We start from the raw sequence: 22284 nt of genomic DNA on the forward strand, positions 1-22284 counted from the left end.
GTTGACATCGGACACTTATATATGGCTTTGGATCACTTCCTTTATCTTCTAGTCTATTTGCCTATCAATTCGGTAATAAGACAACAATCAAATTCAATGACGTACAAACTCTGGAGGAGAAAGCACTTTTTGTAAATATGTAAATAGTTATAGAAAGGGGATAAGGAAGACAATGAACACACTAAAAAAGGAGATAAAATATGTAAAAGGATAAACTGAAAGAAAAGGAAGGAAAGCAGAGCACCAGGAAAGGAAGAAGAGTACAGCAGGAAGGAACACACAGGTAAAAGGAAAACAAAGGAATGGGGGAAGATATTAATCTCTTTAATATAAAATGGGTGATAATATTATAATCAGATAATAGAATGTAAATTGGTTGGCGAATAAAACAAAGAGAGAGAGGTTGATGGGATATATATGAAGACCAAAAGCAGACCTGATAGGAATATAACAGACTTATCTGACACAGGATGATCATAAATACTAAAAAGGTGGCCTATATAGTAGCTGCAAGTGGATGATGGAAGAAAAAGGAAATACTAGGAGTAAAATTACTAGTAAAACAAACATTCCCACTACCGATAGTAGACAGGACAGAGGATAGAGGGGTAGATATGCAGGCATCAAAGGATATTGAGAGGGAGAAATCATCACAATTGTATTGGTGTACATTCTGTCTCAGATGGAAATACAAACACTGAGGGGCATATTAGCAGAAATAATCAGATTACAAGAAGGATTAAGAATAACAATAGGGGACTGCTATAAAGTGTCAAACAGAGGAGATGTAAATTAAGACTCTAGGAACAGAAGAGTAAGGAAGGCAGATTCCTAAGAGAATATGCAAAAACTATAGGTTGGAGGGATATGTGACAAAAGGTGGGGAAGGAAGCTGAAGAGGGATGCACTTTCTACTGACATTGATGTGGGAGGTTGGTATAATGGTTAAGGTGTTTACTTTACAGACACAAGGCACAGGGTTTGATTCTCACATGGGGAAATTGTCTAGGCTTAAAATGGCCCATAAGGGCAGTTAGTCTAGTACCAATCTATGATCCTATGACATAAAATATGGTATAAGATCGACTGGATATATAATGCAAGAGCATGGTCACAGGTTAAGCAGGATGGAGGCAGGCCCAATAATATTTACACATCAGGCATTGATAAAGGCAGAGATTCACAGAGAGGAACAGAAGGAAATAGTATTGGTGGGTGCCAAACTATTTGCTGAAGAATAAAAGGAAGGTGAATGGATTAAGCAGGTAACAGGAAATGTATTAGCAATAGGAGAGGATGAAACAGGGCCAAGGTGTGACAGAAAAAAATAACAGACAGGGAAAGAGATACAGGTGCTATTGAGAGACAGAGGAAGGATGGTGTGAAAGAATACATGAAGAATGTTGGAGGAACTACAAAAAATACAAAAGGTAGAGAAAGAAGGTGTAGGGAATTGGAAAAGGGAGAGAGAAGGAAATAAAAAAATAATACAGGTATGGGAGAGAGATATAAAGAGAGTAAATGAGACAGAGGGAGACAGAGTGCTGCCTATAACAGGCAGTCTGTCTGCATGGATGCATACTACTATAAGAATTATGAAACTCTTAAGTCTGGCATTACTGACTGACTGACTTTAATCATCAGGGATTTACCAGCAGCTTAAGTGATCTATGATGTACAGTGCAGTACTGTATGGAAAAATCAGTAACAGTAAAGAGGCATTGGGGGTGTAGCTATAATGCCTTACATTCTGTGATTTTGTTTTTCATTCATTTGCTTACAATGAGATACCTGAGAATTATTTAATTATTTATTCAAAAATGTAGCTGTAACTGCTTGGTGTGTGTGTGTGTGTGTGTGTGTGTGTGTGTGTGTGTGTGTGTGTGTGTGTGTGTGTGTGTGTGTGTGTGTGTGTGTGAGTGTGTGTGAGTTTTTCTTGTCTGTACCTCTGCATATGTGTATGGGGGGTGTATAGTTCTATGTATATGTGTGTAAGTCTGTTCTGAATTTGTGTGTGCATACTGTATGTGTATACACTGATTAAATACTTAACTTATATTTTGGATGTAAAATACTTCCTTCAACAATAATTGCATGTTACAGCTAGTCTGAAACATGAGATGGAGGAACTACTTTATAAAAAATTATTTAACAGATAGATCATTCTCTGAGTGCAGTAATGCCCTCCACTGTGTATGTTACTATGCAAAATAGTGCCCTTCGTGGGATGTAGAGGCCCGACACAACACCACCATCTCTGAGTGGGTATTTCCCCAATAACACACACCCTGTTAGGCACCAGTGTTTGCTTAATGTATATTTGTTTGTGTATGTTTATTTATTCATTATATAACTGTGTGAGTTCATAACTGAATATTTATCAGGATTCACTTTATTTCTCTGAAATGTTCTGGCAATACTGTAAATGTTCAGACTGAAATGTTGCCTCTGTTATTTGCTACAAGTTCTTTCTTTACCTTCTGGCCTGGGATGTGACTGAGGAGAATCTTTGGGCCAGCTCATTCTCCCTGTTAACAAACTTAAATAAAATAAAATAAAATAAAATACTCTGCTAATTTTCTCACAAGCTTTCTTTGAAGTAAGAGACTGCATCCCAGCAAATCTTTTCCGACATTAAATTTCACATACTAAATAAGGTGAGATATAAACTGATAAAGGAAAAAACATACACTAGTACCCATTTACTTGACACCTCTTGTTAAGCCAAATTCCTATTTCCCTCTTTATTATATTTATGATATATCAGGATCACTTTTCACACTGAGCTACTGTTCCAACAATGCACAGTTACTTGGAAAAATGTACACAATGTTCTCTGTACTTTTTAATGGAAGTATATTTGGGAAATATATATTTCCATAAATTCTTTCATACACTTTCATAAATTAATTCACTCTCATTTCCAGCAAGGACCAAGCATATGATTCATTTGAAATGAACGACGTTTAAAACAAACAGCTGCTACCTGGAAGTGCTTTTGTTGTGTGTTTTCCCTTGAATGGCTGTTTGCCAGAATTTTCAGTGCTGTCACATTGGGAACTCACAATACTCAATGAAAAGGCCTAACAGAGCCATACACAAAGTGAATGAAACCACCTGACAGTGTACTACAGTAATGCTGTCATGAAAGGGATGTCTCTCACATTCTGCTGACTTTCTGCTTAATTTAAATAAAGCATTTTGCTAAGTAAACTGTACCATCAGTTGTATATATACAACACGTTTATCTGTTAGTCTCTCAGTACTTGTTTCAGAGCATTCAACTGTACTTCCAGCAATATGAAACCAAACATGGGAAAGGTAATAATTTCCAGTAACATATAAATGTAACAACATTTATATTATACAAATTTAGGACACTGTTCTACATTTTTTGTAATTACAGATAATCTTTTATGAGGACAAGAATTTCAAGGGTCGCTGCTATGAATGTTCTACTGACTGCGATAATCTACATTCGTACTTCAGCCACTGTAATTCCATCCGTGTAGAAAGTGGGTGCTGGATGGTCTATGAGCACCCCAATTACATGGGGTACCAGTACTTCCTGAAGAGGGGGGAGTACCCTGATTACCAGGGCTGGATGGGCTTCGATGACTGCATCCGTTCCTGCCGCATGATTCCACATGTAAGTGTTTTTTTCTCCTGTTTCTAAAATATACTGTTGTGAGTGTACCTGCTGCAATTTAAAATGATGCATCTAGAACAAATCTTTCCTAAGCAGAATATAACTGAATTATTTTAGGCACATTTTGATTTTTAAAGTGGAGTATTTCTGAATTCTTCTAGGGATATTGTTCTGATTTTAAGTGGATCATGTTCAAAATCTCTTATGTCAGAGTAAAGGGACAGAAAAGTGTGCCAACTGATGCAGAAGAAAATCAGAACTAAAAAAGCTGAACAATGGTGATAGCATTTTTCTAACACAATAACCAAAGCATAGTCAGCTGACAAAATAAACAATGAGATCTTGTAAGTATATAAATCATGTGAATCTTTTCCTGAGAAACTTAAACAAGAATATTTGAATCATCCCTGTGCTGAGTGAAAAATGGATGAGTCAAAAGTAAATATTATCAGAATGGTGACGTGGTATTTCTCACTTAGGCGCAGAGGAAGATAAAATGGGGAGAACTCCTGGAGTTTAGTAAATCGGAAAACTGCCTTTACATTTCCTTATCTCACTACACATAGTATAAGAGAGGCCCAAGTACTGAAGCCAGGCTATATAAACATGCTAGATGCAAAGGCATTGAAAGGGTGAGATGAAGGGGGTTGGTGCCCCAGGTGCAATGTGTTAGGGGGCAGGATTAATGTTTTTGAACAGGTGCCGAATGGTCTTAGAATGTTTTCTGCAGTACTGGTACTTTTTTATTGGTACATAATGTAAGGAATTTTCTGGTCCTTAACTTTAAGGTCATTTGGGTCGAATATCTGGGGAGTGGTAGTGCCAAATGGGGGCATTGCCCAGGACACCAGCAAGTTGTGCTACAACTCTGCTAGATAAGGGAAGTCTGGGAGAAAAGAGTCATATTATTTATTTTATACAAGGAGTGCTAAATGAATTTCTGGAAGTGAAATGGAAAATCATTGTTCTCTAATGCCATGTGTGGCATAATTGCAAAATAACAAAGGCTGGGACTAAGTGATACCACTGGTTGCAATTTTTCAAGAGTCATGGGAGGACAGAAAGTACCTGAAAACTGTAAAATACTGAACTTGATTCTCTTCCTATGCATGGGAACAGAGCAGAGGCATGGAGCTGTAGCATTATCAGTTTGCCCTCTCTAGGGTAATAAATCATATTTTCTTCTAATGCAGAAAGCGGCTAATTATCTGGACTACTTGGGCACAGAATCTGACAGATGAAGGAGTCACAGCAGGATAACTATGTCAAGTGCCTCTTTCTGAATTTCTTTACTGGTCGAGCAAACACTAGATCATTGTAGGACTGTGAACATATACAGAGACACCATCTAAATCTTTATAAATAACTATATTAGAGGGGCAATAGATGTCACATTACAACAGCACTCTCAGTGTACTTTGTACTCTTGAATATCCCCTGAACACCCTCACACATTTAAGAAATATGAATGTTACTATATATTAGAGAGCTCAGAGAAGATGCAGAGCTTCTCTTGTAACCCTTACATATAGGTTAACGTATGAGTCTGAACTTTATTGAAACTGTTTTAATTAAATATTTGCTGAGCTGCCACAAGGTGACCTTTCTGGTTTTATAATTTACACTTTGATGAAAATGCTATAGACTGTACAATAAACCAATGAAAAATCACTGGCTAATTGCTCATAGTCTTCTGACAAGAAACATGAGACCTTGATGCAGACTGCATCTATACTTTATACGTGTAGAAAGCCCTGGTTACTAATAAATATTTTACAGTTGTACATGCCATTCCAGCTACAATATCACCAGAACTGAAGAAAATTATACATATAATAATTCCCCATATATAAACAAGCAAAGTGCAAGGCACATAATAATTCCAATAAAGCAGAAGCATTAATATTCCTTTGGATTCCTCAAGGGTTCAAGGCATTTAATTCCATCAGTACAGGTCCATCAGCCCTGCACCATACACAAGTCCATCAGGTAACCATTTGAAATCTCAGGACCCACTTAGCTGAGTCCCAGTATGTGGAGACCGAATGGCTGAAAAAACAGACTTACATATATTTAGTCCAAGATTGCCCTTTCACAATTCCCTTTTCTCTTTGGTTTACTGATGTCAGAGTTAGTATATATATAAATGTGTGTGTGTGTGTGGGGGGGGGGGCAATGGGATTTACCCCCCCCCTGCAAAAAAAGACACTTGAAAGAGAAGAGCAATACTTTTTATTCACCCTTCTGCATTTCAGTCTTTTTTTCAGCATGTCTGGACTCAGCATTTTGAATACCGAACAGCATTGTGGGATTCCAGTTGCTAATCAGAGTAGCTTCAACTGATATTTTAAATCTAAGCCTTCTACAGAATCTGTTATTTTATAAGAGGCACAAAAGGTTCATTTCAGTAGCATAAAAGGATCTCAAGCTCCTTAGAACTCAAGCTCCTTCACATTCAAGTTTATATATAAAAACTTTTAAAATCTTTATAGTCACGTCAGTTGTTATAGCAGAAATAAAAAAATACACAGGTCTCAATCATAACAAATGACTGCTAAGGATAAGATCTTTGATTACAAATCAAACAAGATAACTAGCATGGATTATTCAGCCTGTATAACACTGTTCAGTTTGCTTTAACTCATTCACTCCAATGGAGCTCAGGAAGTTTGCACTGTAACTTCCAATGGGCGGAGCCTAAGCCTTTTGACAGAATCAAATTATGTCCTCACATTTCAAACAAATGTTCATATCTCTGGAATCATAGTGGTTATAGCTTCATAGGTAGGTACTGGGCTATATGCCCGAAGGCATATATTAGTCCAGCCATGTGCGGTATTCACCGCCCCTTTGGTTAGTTCCCTAGGCCCTTGATCTAGCAGCTTGTACCCTTGGCCCCTATCTAGTAGAGCTGTTGGTATGATCCCTGGTGTGAACTTTCTGTTACCCATCCACTCATCAAGGTTCCTCTTGAAGAGTGATAGTGAGGGGCTCTGTCTTATGTAGATCGGAACTTTGTTCCATAGCAAGGGAAGTCTCTGCGAAGGGAATCTATCCCTCCAGCATGATCTATTCATTGTTGTGCTGAGGTTTATATCCCTAGAGCGTGTAGCTTGAGTAAATTTGGTTTTGCTAAGATGGAGCATGTTCAACAGCTCTGGGTTGGACATGGCTCTGTATGTTAGACAGAGATCGCCTCTGAGAAGGTGATATGCAACAGAGAAAAGCCTTAGTTTTTTCAATCATGCTGCATAGGGCAACTGTTTGAGGCCAGCGATCCTTTTAGTGAGGTACCTCTGTGGTCTCTTCAGCTGCTGGAGATGCCTAGCCAGGTACATTCCAATTGGTGCATTGTACTCAATAATGGGTCTGATGAGGGAAGAGTAGAGGGGCACCACTACATCCTTAGATCTTGATGCAAACCCTTTCATGATCAGATGGGTCACATAGAAGAATTTTCTAACCACTTTGGCAACATGGTTATCAAAGGAAAGCTGACTATCTACTTGGGTCTCTGGCTCCCTTATTACTTCTTCAGATTTCAGGGGGTTACCTCCTATGTGGTAGTTCGTGGGTACTCTGTTTTTTCCAAAGGTGATTACTACGCATTTTTTAGCATTTAGCTTGAGACCATGGCTTTGACACCATGCATCAGTCTCATTAAGGCCCTTCTGGAGGATATCCATGTCAGCCGGAGACACTATTATAGCACCCAGTTTGCAGTCGTCCACAAACTTGGTCAGCCACAGCCCTTCAATGCTTGCCTGTATTTCTGAGAAGTATATGCCAAACAGGAGGGGCCCCAGGACAGAGCCCTGAGGCACACCACTCGTTACTGGTCTGGATTCGGACATAGATCTCGCTACTCTTACTTTGTGGGATCTGTCTGAGAGCCTGTTCGCGATCCATCTTGTGACATAAGGGTTTATGCCCAGTTTGGTGAGTTTATCAATAATACCCGAATAGGGAATGGTGTCAAATGCTTTAGCAAGGTCAAGGTAAGCCGTGTGTACCTCCTTTCCCTTATCTATAGCCTGAGTAACTGTCTCAAAGAAGTCCACCAGGTTCAGGAGGCATGATCTGCTCTTGACGAAGCCGAACTGTGTGGGGTCAAGTGTTTGGAGGTTCCCAATCTTTCCTTTTATGAGTTCCAAAATAATTCGCTCCATTGCCTTCCAGATCAGACTGGTCAGGCTTATTGGTCGGTAGTTCCCAGGGTCAGTTGTGGGCCCACCCTTGTGCAGCAGAACCACCGTTGCTGTGCGCCATTCTATAGGCACATATCCTGTCGAGAGGCTGAGACTGAACAGGGTATTCAGATGCGGGGTTAATTCATTTTGGAGCTCACGTATGACACAGCCCGGGACACCATCTGGTCCCATGGAGGCAGTGTTTTTAGCTTTAGATGGAGCCTTATTAACCAACGTATCAGTAATAATTTGAGTTACACAATCCCCTGGAATAGTAATAGGTCCTGTAGGTGGTGGTGGGGGGGGGGGTTTGCACTGAACCTGTCAGCCAAGATGTTGGCAATGTCAGAAGGGTCAATGTATTTTGTTCCATTTTGTACTAGCTCAGAACAGACCTGAGCATTGCCATTTAGGTTTTTGATGTAACCATAGAAGGCCTTATGGTTATCCTTGGCATCCTTGGCAACTTTCTTTTCGAAATTGGCTTTAGTTGACTTGATGAGGGCCCTCAATTTCTTACTAATGTTGATCAGGGATGATTTTTCTACTTAAGATTTGGCCTTTTTTTGTATAAGTCTCCTCCTTTTATTGTATAGTTTGCTTATAGCCGGGGTCCACCGGACTGGTTTCTTCTTGCTTGAGGAAGGAGTCTTGGTTTTATTTGGGATAGCACGGTCCATGCAATCCTGAAGATGTATATAAAGTGCCTTGGTGTAGGATTCTGCATCCTGGATCTCATTATCCTTCTGCAAGGGAATAGTGAAGCTTTCCACTTCTGACGCAAGTAGTTTGTGAAAGAAGTATAAACAGCAAACCCTTCAGCACAAATTATTTTTATAGTAGTGGTATTGTTTAGTTTCCAGGTCTTGAACGGAATTTTATAAGGCACAATAAACACAGTAACTATTACATTTGTAGGTACTTACGTATTATCACAACCAGATTTTAAAAATGGCCAAAATTGGTATGTTTGTACAAAAATGTGAATGTTAGCCTTAAAAGGGGAGTATAAAGTATTAATTAATAGTCTGTCACATTGTGTATGACCCATGAACAGGAATAACGGTCAGATGTCCTTTTGAAGGGGACATAGTTTTCCAACATAAGTTAGTTGAACCCTAAATAACCCAGAGTTTGGCTTCAAAGTGTTCGTTAGCCAGTGTCATGTTCCTTGAATATCTTCAAGTATGGCAAGTTTGGATAATATTTACTCATGTAAGTGTAACTTTACGTTTGATCCTGTCTTTGAAGTCTCCCAGTATTTAACCACTGCAATCACAGAGGTCTAAAACCGTTTTGCTGGAGGTTGACAGATGTATCCAATTGCAAGGCATCTGTTTTCCAAAATGTTCTTTTGATGAATTTTTGAGCATGTATTGGACTGTTCATACTAACGTATGTGTGACAGATGTAGTCTTCCCTTGTATTAATCGATAGTGACATTTTGTTTTTTGCCTTAAGATTTGTAGACCATCCTATTTCATCTACAACATTTGTGCTTCTGCTTGTACCCATTAAATGTAGTGTGTTTTGCATGGAGTATCACTTTAATAAATAAAACTTTTTACCTGTAATATTACTTTACTTTATTCAGTTTTCTGTATACTTGGTTTTGGGAAAGAAGTGCAGGTTATTGTGAAGATGTCCAAACATTGACATACACACGTCCTTCTTCACATGACTCAGGGGGAGCAGCCCTCTTTAGTGCATTTTTCATTATCTCTGACCGGGAAAGTACGCTCCCCGGGAAGGCAATTTCAGCGTTATTCCTCTTGCAATGTCATAAACCACCCGACAGAATAATACTTAACAGTTGACACTAGCCTTTACACGCTACTATTGCTACTTTTGCGAAAACATTACAAAGTGCGGCAGAGTCCAAATCTGGTTGCGATAATACGTAAATACCCATTTGTAATATTTTGTAAATAGCTTGCTATATCTTAGCAACCACTCAAATTACACACATACTGTCAGCAGCATTTTATTCATCTAACAGAGCTTTCATATGAGGCTAAGGAGTTCTGTCTGTATTATTTGGTTGTTGACATATTCAGAAAAATGTGGAAAGGTATATCTATATAAATTAATATCATAAAAACAACAGTTAATATCTATTTACCTGCACTAGACTGAGGTCAATTATTAATACAGTTGAATTTTCCATTGTGTAAGCTTTAAGATGAAATATTTTAAAACTGTCTACATAGCATGGTTTTGGAATTATTGATGCAAATGTGAACAAACAGCATTTGAAGCCCAGAGGTGTCAGTAGGAGGTAACTGCAGATGCACCTGGAGGTGTCACTCAGATGTAATGAGTTAATCTTCCAGACAATTTGATGGTGGGAAGTTGTACAGATGATTGTACTGAATGCTGGCTAAAGATGTAAAATGATGTACTTAGAGAACTGATGGAAAATTAGGCCAGATCAGTGAAAGGAATGATGGGAAAAATCAGTTGAATGGGTTATATTTGTAATTCATGACACCTCCTGGTCTTAGGAGATGCCAGCTAAATGCACACACACATAATCGAGGTGTCTACACTACATAAAATAGCCATGTTTAAGTTTGACAGTAAGCTTTGCAGTCTGTGATACTCTAGTATTAATATTTAATATTGTAATAAAGACTGGAGATCAGTATTGAGACTGACTGCAAGCTAAAAATACATCTTTAAAACATATGTTGTATATATACTTTGATCCCAGGAAAACTACTATTACATGGCTTAAAGGACTGTTCTTTATTTTCTCCACATGAACAAGAGCACAGTTTTGTAGAAAATTCTATTTGTTAATATAATGTCCATGTTTCATTTGGTTGTTTGTTCATATAGGCTTCGGCTATCCTGTTTATAAGTATCCATATAAAACAAACTGTTGGACTACAACCATTTTTTCATCTGGTTGAACCTGATCTTTATATTTTTCCTTTCTTTTATGCTGCAAGTTTTTACTTTTACTTAACCTGCTGCTGTTTTCTGTCTCAGATTAGCAAGTGGGTTGGATCAAGCAGGTCTGGCCAGTTAACTTATTTTAAGGGCGGGGAATCTGCCTAAGTGACCAACTGTGGAGGCCTTGTATTAAGTGGACAAGGAGGCAGAGACGTCCTAGCAGATTATTCATACAGGAAGATCTGTATACAGTAATATGCATAAGCAAACTGCACTTAGATCAATGCATACCATGCATGAAGAATAGAGGTTAACGTTAAGCCAAAAGAGATCTGACACTCCAGTGACATACAGGGATAATGCCCTGACTACAGTCCGGGCAACCGAAGGTTGATTAGTGGCTCTGGCATCTGACGGAGTGGCAGGGAAGGATGGGAGTGTGTCCATCCCAGTGTGGGAAGTGATTATGTGGGCATTCCCCTTGACATTCCTGGTGGAGGCTGGAGTTTGTACAGGGGAGGGTGTAGTCTAAGAGGGGGAAGGGTGGGAGTATGGTTGAACTTCCACAGAGACAGGGTGAGGTGTCACATGCTCCCATGATGCAAACCATATGCTCTGGGTGAGGAAAGAGAAAGTAAGGGGTAGGCCTTAAAGAGAAAAAAAAAAAAAAACAGTACATGGTGAACAGTACTGCCCCCTCCCCGAACTCTCTTAAAGTATATGTTGGCTATGGTAAAAAACTGGTGCTAGTTTGGGGGTATAGGAGGACCACTAGTCCAAGTGCTGTGTGTGGGGCACTGGAGATGGCTGTCCGAGTGGCAAAGTGTGATAGCATCCCCCTAAAAAAATAAATTAAGCCTAAAGAGAGAAGCCTCCCTGACGTCAAGATTGTATTCTAGGGAGATGGCCTTATCTCCTGTCTGCTCATCTCTCCCAGGATACAACTTGTGAGCCTCAATTAGTGAGACTCCCAGTCCAGAAATAAGCTAGTCAGTTACTGGTAGGAGGGCTTAACTGGACAGACTCTATAAGAACATAAACATAACAGATAGAAGAGTTGCATCAAAAAAGACCAGAAGAAAAGATATTACTTTAAAATCACCTCATCTGAATTTGCCAAATCTTGCTTTACTGCAGCACCTTAATAAATATATTGCCCAACCAAAAGAACAGTGCACTCATCTGACTCCCAAAGCTTTGGCTAAGGAGGTGAGCCACATAGCAGCTCCTGAACTAGACCATGTAGGTCAGAAAAACACAAACACACTTTTGTTCTGCTTCAGGCATCTATTCTATATGATTAACTATCTAAATTATGCACTTTTTTCCCTTCAAATTTGTATTTTTTATGTCTCTTTTAGCCAATGGAAGAGAAATAATATACACTATACTCACTTTCGATGCACACATGGTTATTAAAACACTGTACCCAGCATTTAGAGTTTATTATCTTTACACGAAGGACTCTTGTTAAATTTCAGTTGATTGAGTAAAAGGTGTTCCATTACCTCTCTGTTCTAGTGTTTTTGCGGAGGTCTAGCACATGCTTGTTTTTTTTTTTTTTCTGAAGAGCATGAATGCTTGAGAAAAGTGTGATAAGGTACTTAGATAACAGAATTACAATACCGTGGGCAGCACCATAGTGCAGCAGTTAGTGTTGCTGACTCAGTGTTCGGTTCTACAGTAGCTGTATTCTGGGCAGAGACTGAACTTATATCCTCCCTGTGTCCATATGAGATCCTCCATGTGTCCTTGTGTCTTTGTGGGATTGTGTTAGGTGTTCCTGCTTCTTCCCATATCTCAGAGGGGAGCATTAGGTAAACTGGTAGTCCTTTAAACTGCCAATAGGTGTGTGAGTAAGCATGTGTGCACCCTGGGATGGGATGGCACCCTGTCAGGATCAGTTTCACTGCCTCACTCTCACTGTGTACTGGCAATGGCTCCAACTCTACCATAACTATGGAATGGATTAAGTTCGTACACTGGGAATGACAGAATGAATAAGTGGGTGCATATGGAAACGTAAAAACTGAGGATTATGCTTGTACATACAAGAATCTAGTTGGTTATAGTACATCATGTGACCCGAGTAGATGCATCATCTGAAATATATCTTTATAAATGTGTCTTTCGACTTATCCCAGTTAGGGGTTGCCACAGCAGAACTCCGGTCCGCTAATGTTTGGTAGTGGATTTTTACGTGCCGAGTTACCAGCCCTGACGCACAACCTTCAACGAAGGCACGCTCATTCACGCATGCCTTCACACAGAAGACGCTCTAGCTGAGAATCGAACGGGACAACGTCTTACTTCTTACTGTGAGGCGACAATGCTACTGCGGGGAAATGTATCTTTATAAATATTTAAATAAATTTAAATATTACAAAAGTAGCGCTATGGTACATTAAACAACCTTACAGTTTATCTCTTCATATCAGTCCAGGTAAAAGACATGACCTGGCCAATTATTTGAACTGCCATATCTGGGTTGTGAATAACACACATTAGGGTAACATTAAATCTAATTCAAAAGTAGTAAGAGAGCATATTAACACAGAGAAAAATTAAAAAGTTTGAAAGTGTTGCATATGTGTAATCTCATGTGCAGCAAATTTCGTGTTTGTTTCATAAAGAAACACAATGTGGGATACAAAACATTACATGTGAGTATTTTGGGTAGCATTGTCCACCAAGAAATTTGCATTTAAAAATCTCCAGTTGGATGCATTAATATACTATTGAATTAGTTTAGTTTCTCAGGTATCTTTTAATAAATCCACAGCTACATCTTATCTGCATTTGGGTTGTCATTTTTGGGTGGGACACAAAACGAGTGCAGCAGAAATAAGCAGGAACACGACATAAGACACAACTTCAGAAAAGATGTAACTTTATCCATGCAGTTCCTTCTGTTTTACAAAAAAAAATGGAACTAAAAGGTCAGGCTCAGGGTAAGTATGACTGATTCACAAGGTAGGATGGTTCAAGAAATGATCAAGAGTACATTTAGGGCTATTATAAATGTGTGTGAGTGATGCATCCCAGTACATTCTGGTTTGCAGTGTGTATGAAATATAGTCCGGTATAAAACTATAAAGTGCTTTTTGTTGTACAGAAGAAGCCTTTACCAGAATAAGTATATCACCGAGGAAAGCAAGAAGAGCTGTAATATGACTAGAAATGCCCAACCACACCAAGGGATCATTACAGCCTAAACAGGTAGCATCTTTTATAAATGAGTTGCGGATCAGCAATAAGATGGCAATCTGAAAATGATTAGTGTCAGATATATACTAAATAATGTTGGGGAAGGAGACTGAGGTGTTTCTTAAGACTGTTCTGTCATCAAAGTCTGAGTAGCCATACAAAATAATATTTCTCCTGAATTATCAGTAAAAATATACAGTCTTTTTTAGTTTTTAATGTCAACTTGTTGTTTCACTTACAGTACAAAGGATCGTACAGAATGAAGATCTATGAGAGACCAGAATTTGGAGGCCACATGATGGAATGCATGGATGACTGTCCATCTGCCTATGACCGATTTCACTACCAGGACATTCACTCCTGCAATGTGATGGAAGGTCATTGGCTCTTCTACGAACAGCCCAACTACAGGGGAAGGCAGTACTTCCTAAGACCTGGAGAGTACCGAAGGTTCAGTGACTGGGGTGCCATGAGCTCCAGGATTGGCTCTTTCAGGCGTATCACTGATTTCTATTAAGTTAAAAAGTTCTCTTTAAAAAGAGTTTGAAAAACAATAAAACTGTTTAGTATATATAGCTCAGACTCCTTTTAACAGTGCTCTTTAAGAAGTTTGTAAAACAATAAAATTGTTTATATATTATACAGCTCTGACGCTAAGTCTTTTTAAGTATTACTGGCTTAAAATTTTTATCTGGTGAAACATACTGAACCAGTATTTTCTCATATTTTGATGTTTGTTTTGGTGAGAAAAAAAAGAAGACAGTCACCCATGCAATAGAGAGAATAAATTATCTAGAATAAAAAGGTGCTTCTAAAATAAACAAGGCAATAATGTCAATAGCCTAGTAAGGTAAACATTTTATAGACGGGAGAAGGCTGATGATATAAGAGGACATTTAGCCCTGTATATAAGAGAATGCATGAAAGCAGAAAAACATACAAGTAAACATGAAGAAGGATCAATAGTTCAGAGGTGAGAGAGCAGATGGAAGGAAGCCACACAAGGACTTGTATACACTGCTCCTCCTCAGAGGAAGAAAAATCAATGAAGGGTTGGGAGGGTGGCCTAATGGTTAAAGTGTTTGCCTTACAAACACAAGGTGCAGGGTTTGAATCTCACAAGGGATAATTGTCTAGGCTTACAATGGATCACAAGGGCAGTTAGCTTAGTACTAACCTATGTAACTATGTAACAAGTGACATTATAGACTATGTCTTCAGCATGTCAGAAAAAGGGGAGATATTGTTAATGGGGACTTTAATACCCAAATGTAAATTATAATGCCTTGGCATACAGCCACACATGATAGCATGATCATTCTTAATACCGTACATGGGTTGGTCCTCATTTATTTAGTACTAAAGTCTGATTGAAAGTCTTGGACCTGGTATTTTCATACAGAATGTTTTTAGGCTTGGAAGTAGGCAGCCATTTGGGAATCTGTTGTAATAAAACACTGTGGTTCCTTACTCCTCATCAACTAAAATGCATATCTGGACTTTAGGAGGGTATACTTTGATAAAATGCAGCAGTACTTCAGAAAAGCTCTAATGAGGCATATATAATATAATCATGCACACATTTAATAAGTACGAAAGCAGTGATGGAAGAAAATAGAACATATCAGAACGTATATCAAAGAAGCACTAAACCTGTGAATGAAGCTAATTAACATATCCAAGGGGAAGGAAATACTGTGGTATAGGAATGAACTACCTTAAAAAGTATAATGAACACAATAAAAGCTGTACCAAGGAGAGTAAACGCCAAGTAGCCTAGGTAAAAAAATATTAAGAATAAATGCACAAGCAGATTCCAGGGCTCTCAGACAGACCAAGCAGATACTAGTAGTTCAAAAACGATAATATTTATTCGTACAATGGTTAGCGCTATAGCTTATGTGAAAGCGCTAACCATTGTACAAATAAATATTATCGTTTTTGAACTACTAGTATCTGCTTGGTAGCTTATGTGAAAGCGCTAACTGTTGTATGAATAAATATTATCGTTTTTGAACTACTAGTATCTGCTTGGTATGCCTGAGAGCCCTGGAATCTACGTGTGCATTTAACCTTAAAAAGTATGGCAAAACAGCAGTTGTGAATTAAAAGGCAATATAGACTGAAAAAGGCATAAAAGCATACGAAAAAAGTCAAAAGGAAACAGGGTGATCACAAAGTAAAGGACTGAGAAACAATCTGACAGACTCCATAATCTTATGGATCATTATTTAACTGTACACATAATATTCATAAATGACTTCCTAAACTTTAAATAGAGCAAAAAGAGACCGCTCCTGCAAGGAAATTGTAACCCTGACTCCAAACCTACATGTATAAAAAGTTTTGAGGGTGGAGTAGCCATTACTTTAGTAGTAGATGAATTTATAAGACAGCACACTGACTGTGTAAGGTCAGGGTCATGATCAGCTATCTCTCTCTGGTGCCAGGATTTGTGATATGACCAGAGCCCCAGGTCCCTTCACCAGAAGTAGGAATATGCTCTCATTGTTGACAACATTTAGTAGCATTATTTTACACTCTCCACCCTGAAGTAAGCTCAGAAAAATACTATTGAGATTTATATGCATAGACCTCAGGTGGACAAGACTCTTGTCTTGAGCAGTATCTTGACCACTCCAAAAATGATGCCACAATTTCAATAAAAATAATTGATTTTTGCAATTCACTTACTATCTGGTGTCATTCCATGGGGTTCCAATGTGTGACTATATAGCAGGTGATGACCGACAATCTGGCATGCTTTACCAGTGGTGGTCTACACTTACTCACTCAATGGTTTCACATTCTGGTTGACCTTTTCTGTCCCCCAGTGATTTTTTAAGAGAGGGATAAAACTCTGACTGTGACCCAGATAACTCGAGACTGATAAATGGCTTGAGAAACTGTAAGAGATGGAGAGTTTTGGGCAAGAGATGAGTGACTTATACTAGTGTACTTGCCTGGGAGGGAGTGTTGTGGTGGCATCTACCCCTGTGGTGACCTGGCACTCACGGGAAGTGGTGTATGCTGTTCCCTTGAGAGCAGACTCTGAGAGAGATGACACAGGGTGGATCAGCCCAAGCCACATGGTAGCCCTTATGCAGGTGTTTCTAGGAGAAGTATAACTCTGTGTCAAGAGCACAGGTGGTCCCTCTACAGAGTCAAGCAGCCCACATCACCACCAGGGGGTGGGTTTATGCTACATGCATAAAGTGTCATAATGGCTGCCATGATGAAGGTTCTATAATCTTGCCTCACATGGAATGAATGGGCACCCTGTGGAACAAATGGGCCAATAGATCATGGGATGATTGTTGTTAGACAGTGGGGATCAAAAAATATACAAATAAAAAAAAATTCCCACCATAGGGAATAATGTTCTTCACCTTGCCATTAAATGTCACCACAGCCTGTGCAACAACTAACATTATGCCCTAAGTGATGAAATCAGACCAGCAAACTCATCTTTTTACTCAGAATTAATATCAAACAGGCCTTAAATTCAATTACATTCAGAGGTTACTCCAAAGCCAAACTTATATCCTTGTCTGACTGTCTAAAGAAATTCAAAGATGCCTTTCACTCTCCTTAACTAATCTATGAAGTCACCATATTTACCCAGGATTTTAACAACCATCTCAGCCAATGTACAGATAACTCTGTACCTATTAGGTATACATATGGTGGAAAATTCGAGGTGAGACTGCAATGGCTGAATTCCTAGATAAACAAGCTTTTTCCATTCACAGTCAGAAGGATATATATATGTGTGTGTGTGTGTGTGTGTGTGTGTGTGTGTGTGTGTGTGTGTGTGTGTGTGTGTGTGTATATATATATATATATATATATATATATATATATATATATATGTATATATATGTAAGTATATATGTATATGTATATATATATATATATATATATATATATATATATATATATATATATGTGTGTGTGTGTGTGTGTGTGTGTGTGTGTGTGTGTGTATATATATATACATATATATATATATATATATATATATATCTATATATATATATATATATATATATATATATATATATATATATATAGGTTCATAGGTGAGTACTAGGCTAATGGCCCTGGAGCCAATACAAGCCTAGCCCAAAAATATTCCCAGTCATCCTGTTGCCGGACGTTAGTTCCTTGTGCCTCTATCGAGCAAGGCTGTTGAAGTGATCCCCAGGGTAAATTTCCTGTTACCCATCCACTCGTCAAGTTTTTCTTGAAGAGGGGTAGTGAAGTGCTCTGCTTGACATGAATGGGGAGTTTATTCCAGAGTATGGGAAGTCTCTGTGTTAGGAACCTGTCCCTCCAGCAGGTTCTGTTTATTGTGGTGATGAGGTTGAAGTCTTTGAAGCGTGTGGTGCAGAAGGATTGAGACTTTTTCAGATGAAGCATGTCTAACAACACTGGGTCAGACATGGCTTTGCATGCCAACCACAGATTGCCTCTAAGTAGGTGATATGAGATGGAGTAATGCTGGAGTTTTTTTTAAGTCTGTCTGTATAGTGCATGTGTTTGAGTCCTAGGATCATCTTTGTGAGGATTTTTTGTGGCCTCTCCAGTTGTTGTAGGTGTCTAGTAAGGTACATGCCAAATGGGGCATTGTACTCTATAATGGGGCTAATGAGGGATAAGTAGAGAGGGATTATGACTTCTTTCTTCCTGGATGAGAAACCTTTTGTAATGAGGTGTGCCACATAGAAGGACTTTCTAATGACAGTGGCAACATGGTTGTCAAAGGAGAGGTTGTTATCTACCTGTGTCCCTAGATCTCTTATCACAACTTGGGAGTTGAGTTGGCTACTGTCGATGTGGTAGTTCATGGGCACCATGTTTTTCCCAAAGGGAATGATGATGCACTTTTTAGCACTGAGCTTACGACTATGGTTCTGGCACTAGTCCCGTTGGCCTTTGTGAGGTCTTTTTGTAGGATGTCTACATCAGCTTGAGAATCAATAATAGCTCCCAGTTTGCAGTCATCCATGAATTTGGTTAACCAGAATCCCTTGGTGTTGGTCTGAACTTCAAAGAAGTAGATACAAAGCAGGAGAGAACCCAGAACAGATCCCTGTGGGACTCCACTTGTAACTGCCCAGTAGTTGGATTTGGAGTCCTCTACTTTCACCGTCTGGGTTCTGTCCGTGAGCCAGTTGCCAACCCATCTTATGACTTAGGGGTTAATGCCTAGGTTAGTGAGTCTATCAATGATCCCCGAGTGGGGGATGGTGTCGAACGCCTTGGCTAGATCGAGGTAGGCTGTATGGACTACCTTGCCTTCATCGACAGCTCTGGTGACAGATTTGAAGAAGTCTATCAGGTGGAGCAGACATGCTCTCCCCTTCACAAACAGAAACTGTGAGGGGTCCAGAGTTTGAAGGTTCCCTATATCCCTATTTATAAGGTCCATAATTATGTGCTCCATGGCCTTACAGATCAGGCTTGTCAGGCTGATGGGGTGGTAGTTTCCAGGGTCAGTAGTTGTTCACCCTTTGTGGAGTAGAATGACTATAGTGGTGCGCCATTCGATGGGAACAAAGCCTGAAGTGAGGCTGTGGTTGAACAAGGCACTCAGGTGTGGTGCCAGTATATTATCAGGTCCCATGGAAGCTGTATTTTTGGCTATGGACAGTGCAGCTTCTATCTGTGCAGCCGTGATATTAGGGATTTGGCATTCCTCGGGTAGGCCAAGATATTGGCAATATCTGTTGGCTACATATAAGTGGTGCCGGTGCGCAGTAGCTCAGAGCACATCTGCGTATTGTTATGTAGATTCTTGACATAGCTAAAGAATGCCTTGTGGTTGTCTTTAGTATCCGTAGCAATTTTGTTTTTGCAACTAGCTTTGGAGGATTTGATGAGGGATCTCAGCTTTTTGGTGAGACTTACAAGGGAATTTTTTCCAGTCTTGGGACTTTACCCTTTTCTGCAACAGTTTTTTCCTTCTGCTGTAGAGTTTGTTAATGGCAGGGGACCACCAGATTGGCTTTCCTTTTTTGGAGGACAGGATCTTTGTTCTGTTTGGTATGGTCTGATCTATGCACTTGTGTAAATGCTCATGCAGTGCCTTGGTGTATGATTCAGCAGCCATATATCCATTCCCCATTTGCATGGATGATGTGAAGTTTGACATTTCTGTCTTTAGAAGCTCAAATTGGCTTTAGAGAAGTTCTTCACTGTGGTTTTCTTCATGGGGGGAGGGTGAGGGTGGGATTTGGATATTGACTGTGATTAACTTGCGGTCAGATCTACCCAGGGAGGAATTGATTACTGGTGTAGAACAGCGGTCCCCCATGTTTGTAATGACCGGGTCGAGAATGTTCTACCTCTGGTAGGGCTGAGAATGAGTTGGTCCAGGGCATTAGAATTAATGAATTCCAGAAATCATTGGGCAAATAAGTTGAAACAGGAGTAATTTTCCCAGCTAATGGAGGGGTAGTTAAAGTCTCCCAGTATAAAGGTATTAGGTTGAACCTTAATGCTTTCCAGAGTGTTCAGGAATGTGGAGTGAGAGTCTTGGGACATTGTGGGGGATTTATAGCAGGCTACAACCTGGGATTGCAGTTTTGTCCAGTGTTATTTGTACCTGAAGTATCTGTGATGCATTATGTTGGGCAACTAGTCTGGAGGTGTGCGTATCCTTTATGAAGATGGATACACCACCACCACCTTTGGGGCTTTGGTCCACACCTCCTTTAGGACTTCGGTCCAGATTTAAGGGCTGAAAGATGTAATATGCATTGTAGCCTGGTAGCACTGGGGTGCTCTCCGGAGCCTTGAACCAGGTCTCTGTTACTGCACAGAGGTCGATGTTCTCCAGTTTAAGGAGTGACTCGAGCAAGTGCATTTTGAGATTTAGGCTTCTAGCATTGAGTAGCATAACCCTCAGGTTGTGTTTGCTTGCAGTGGTTATGGTGGTAAATTTGTCTTCAGGGCATTACCTAAAAAAGGCACTATAGGGGTGGCAAGAGCCTTGGCCAGTATCAGGAATCCCAGGGGTTACAGATCCAGGCCATCTCTGGCAAAGCATTGAGGTCTGTTGATCATGTCATCCCAGGCAGACAGATACTGGATCATCTTTGAATGATACCAGAAATTTAGCCAATTGTTGAAGTCAATCATTTTCTGTTTGTATTGTGGTATCATTCTGGGTGACGGTAGGAAGCTACTTAGGGCTAGAGTCATTACCTGCCTGGGCTACAAGATCCAAGAGCTCCTCCATGTCTCTTTTCATGTAGTCCAGGGAGGTACATCTCAGATCATTCACACCAACATGGACAATGCCAGAGTCTTATTTGTACTTGTTGTGGAGAGACCCAAGTGCGTGTGTTATGTGGTGAATCCTGGCACCTGACAGGCAGCTGAATATAACTTTCACCTTATTCAACTTAGTGAGCGGGTCATCAGTGTGCCTTACTATTGAGTCATCTCTGACTAGTGTATTGGGTAGAATGTTTTGCCGTAGGGGCTTAGGTTGAGTGGCACACTGTTTATGTGAGCTATGTGTCTTGGGGGTTGTGTTTGGATGAAATGGTTGTTTGTGTTTCTGCCTCGGAGGTCTTTGTTGTTTGGGCATATTTTTATTGAGAGCCTCCGTGAAAGTGGATGTGTGTTTTGTGCTACTATGTGAGAGGTGTGGTGGTGTGTGCTCTGAGGAGCTATGTGTTCTATGTGTTGTGATGTATGTATTAACCTTCTCCTCTTGCCTGGCTAGCCCAGTCTTGGTTTGAGAGAGTGTGGCCTCTAGTTTGGTTATGTACGCGCATCTCTCACAAGTGGATGTGTTTGGAGGTAGGAGGAAAGGGTTGTCTGTGTATATGAGGCAATTGCTACATTGCCTCAGGATGCCCAGGTTCACCAGGTTAATAGAAGAAAGCACAGGGAACTGACCTTTAGACATGCCTGGATAGGTGCTTAGTTATTTAAGTATTGGAGCTGTTTTGCTTTCTTTTAAGTACTGAAGCTGTTTTTGTTTCCTTTGTGGAGAGTTTTTAGTGCTACTACCAGTTGGTATGCTTACAATAACTGCTGCAAGAGGTTCTGAGCAAGTGCTGGGTTTAGAAGTCTAATTTGAGTGCTCAGAGATGAAAGCTAGCAAGATCTAAGGGAATATTTGAAGAGCAGACTTTAAGGCACCGATAATAGTTTACCCTAGCTTAGTGGCGCTGTGCGACGCACAAACCCAAGTAAACACGGGTTTTTTAGTCAGAAAGTTGAAAGGGATAGAAGCAGCATAAAACCGCCAATAAAAAACATTTCCTTAGCTGGAAACCACTCCTCTAGCGATAGATAGGCTGCTCAGAGCTTACCACTCCG

The 22284-nt window shown here is 39.8% G+C and overlaps 1 protein-coding gene across 1 annotated transcript; it reads left to right on the forward strand.

Annotated features, from left to right (window-relative positions):
* The first annotated feature begins 3201 nt into the window (after nt 1–3201).
* On the forward strand, nt 3202–14473 carry LOC122805659 (gamma-crystallin M2-like). The gene is made up of 3 exons (XM_044075964.1): nt 3202–3321; nt 3407–3649; nt 14186–14473. The coding sequence occupies exons 1-3, from the start codon at nt 3301–3303 to the stop codon at nt 14459–14461; spliced, it is 540 nt and encodes a 179-aa protein (XP_043931899.1). The 5' UTR covers nt 3202–3300; the 3' UTR covers nt 14462–14473.
* The last annotated feature ends 7811 nt before the right edge of the window (nt 14474–22284 follow it).

Source organism: Protopterus annectens, chromosome 6.part1, assembly GCF_019279795.1.
Source record: "Protopterus annectens isolate FY-2018-M chromosome 6.part1, PAN1.0, whole genome shotgun sequence".
Lineage (NCBI taxonomy): Eukaryota > Metazoa > Chordata > Ceratodontiformes > Protopteridae > Protopterus > Protopterus annectens.

Coding starts and splice junctions, on each gene's coding strand:
- LOC122805659 (XM_044075964.1), top strand. CDS start 3,301: ATGAAACCAAACATGGGAAAG. Junction 3,322..3,406: donor TGAAACCAAACATGGGAAAG/GTAATAATTTCC, acceptor TTGTAATTACAG/ATAATCTTTTATGAGGACAA. Junction 3,650..14,185: donor CCTGCCGCATGATTCCACAT/GTAAGTGTTTTT, acceptor TTTCACTTACAG/TACAAAGGATCGTACAGAAT.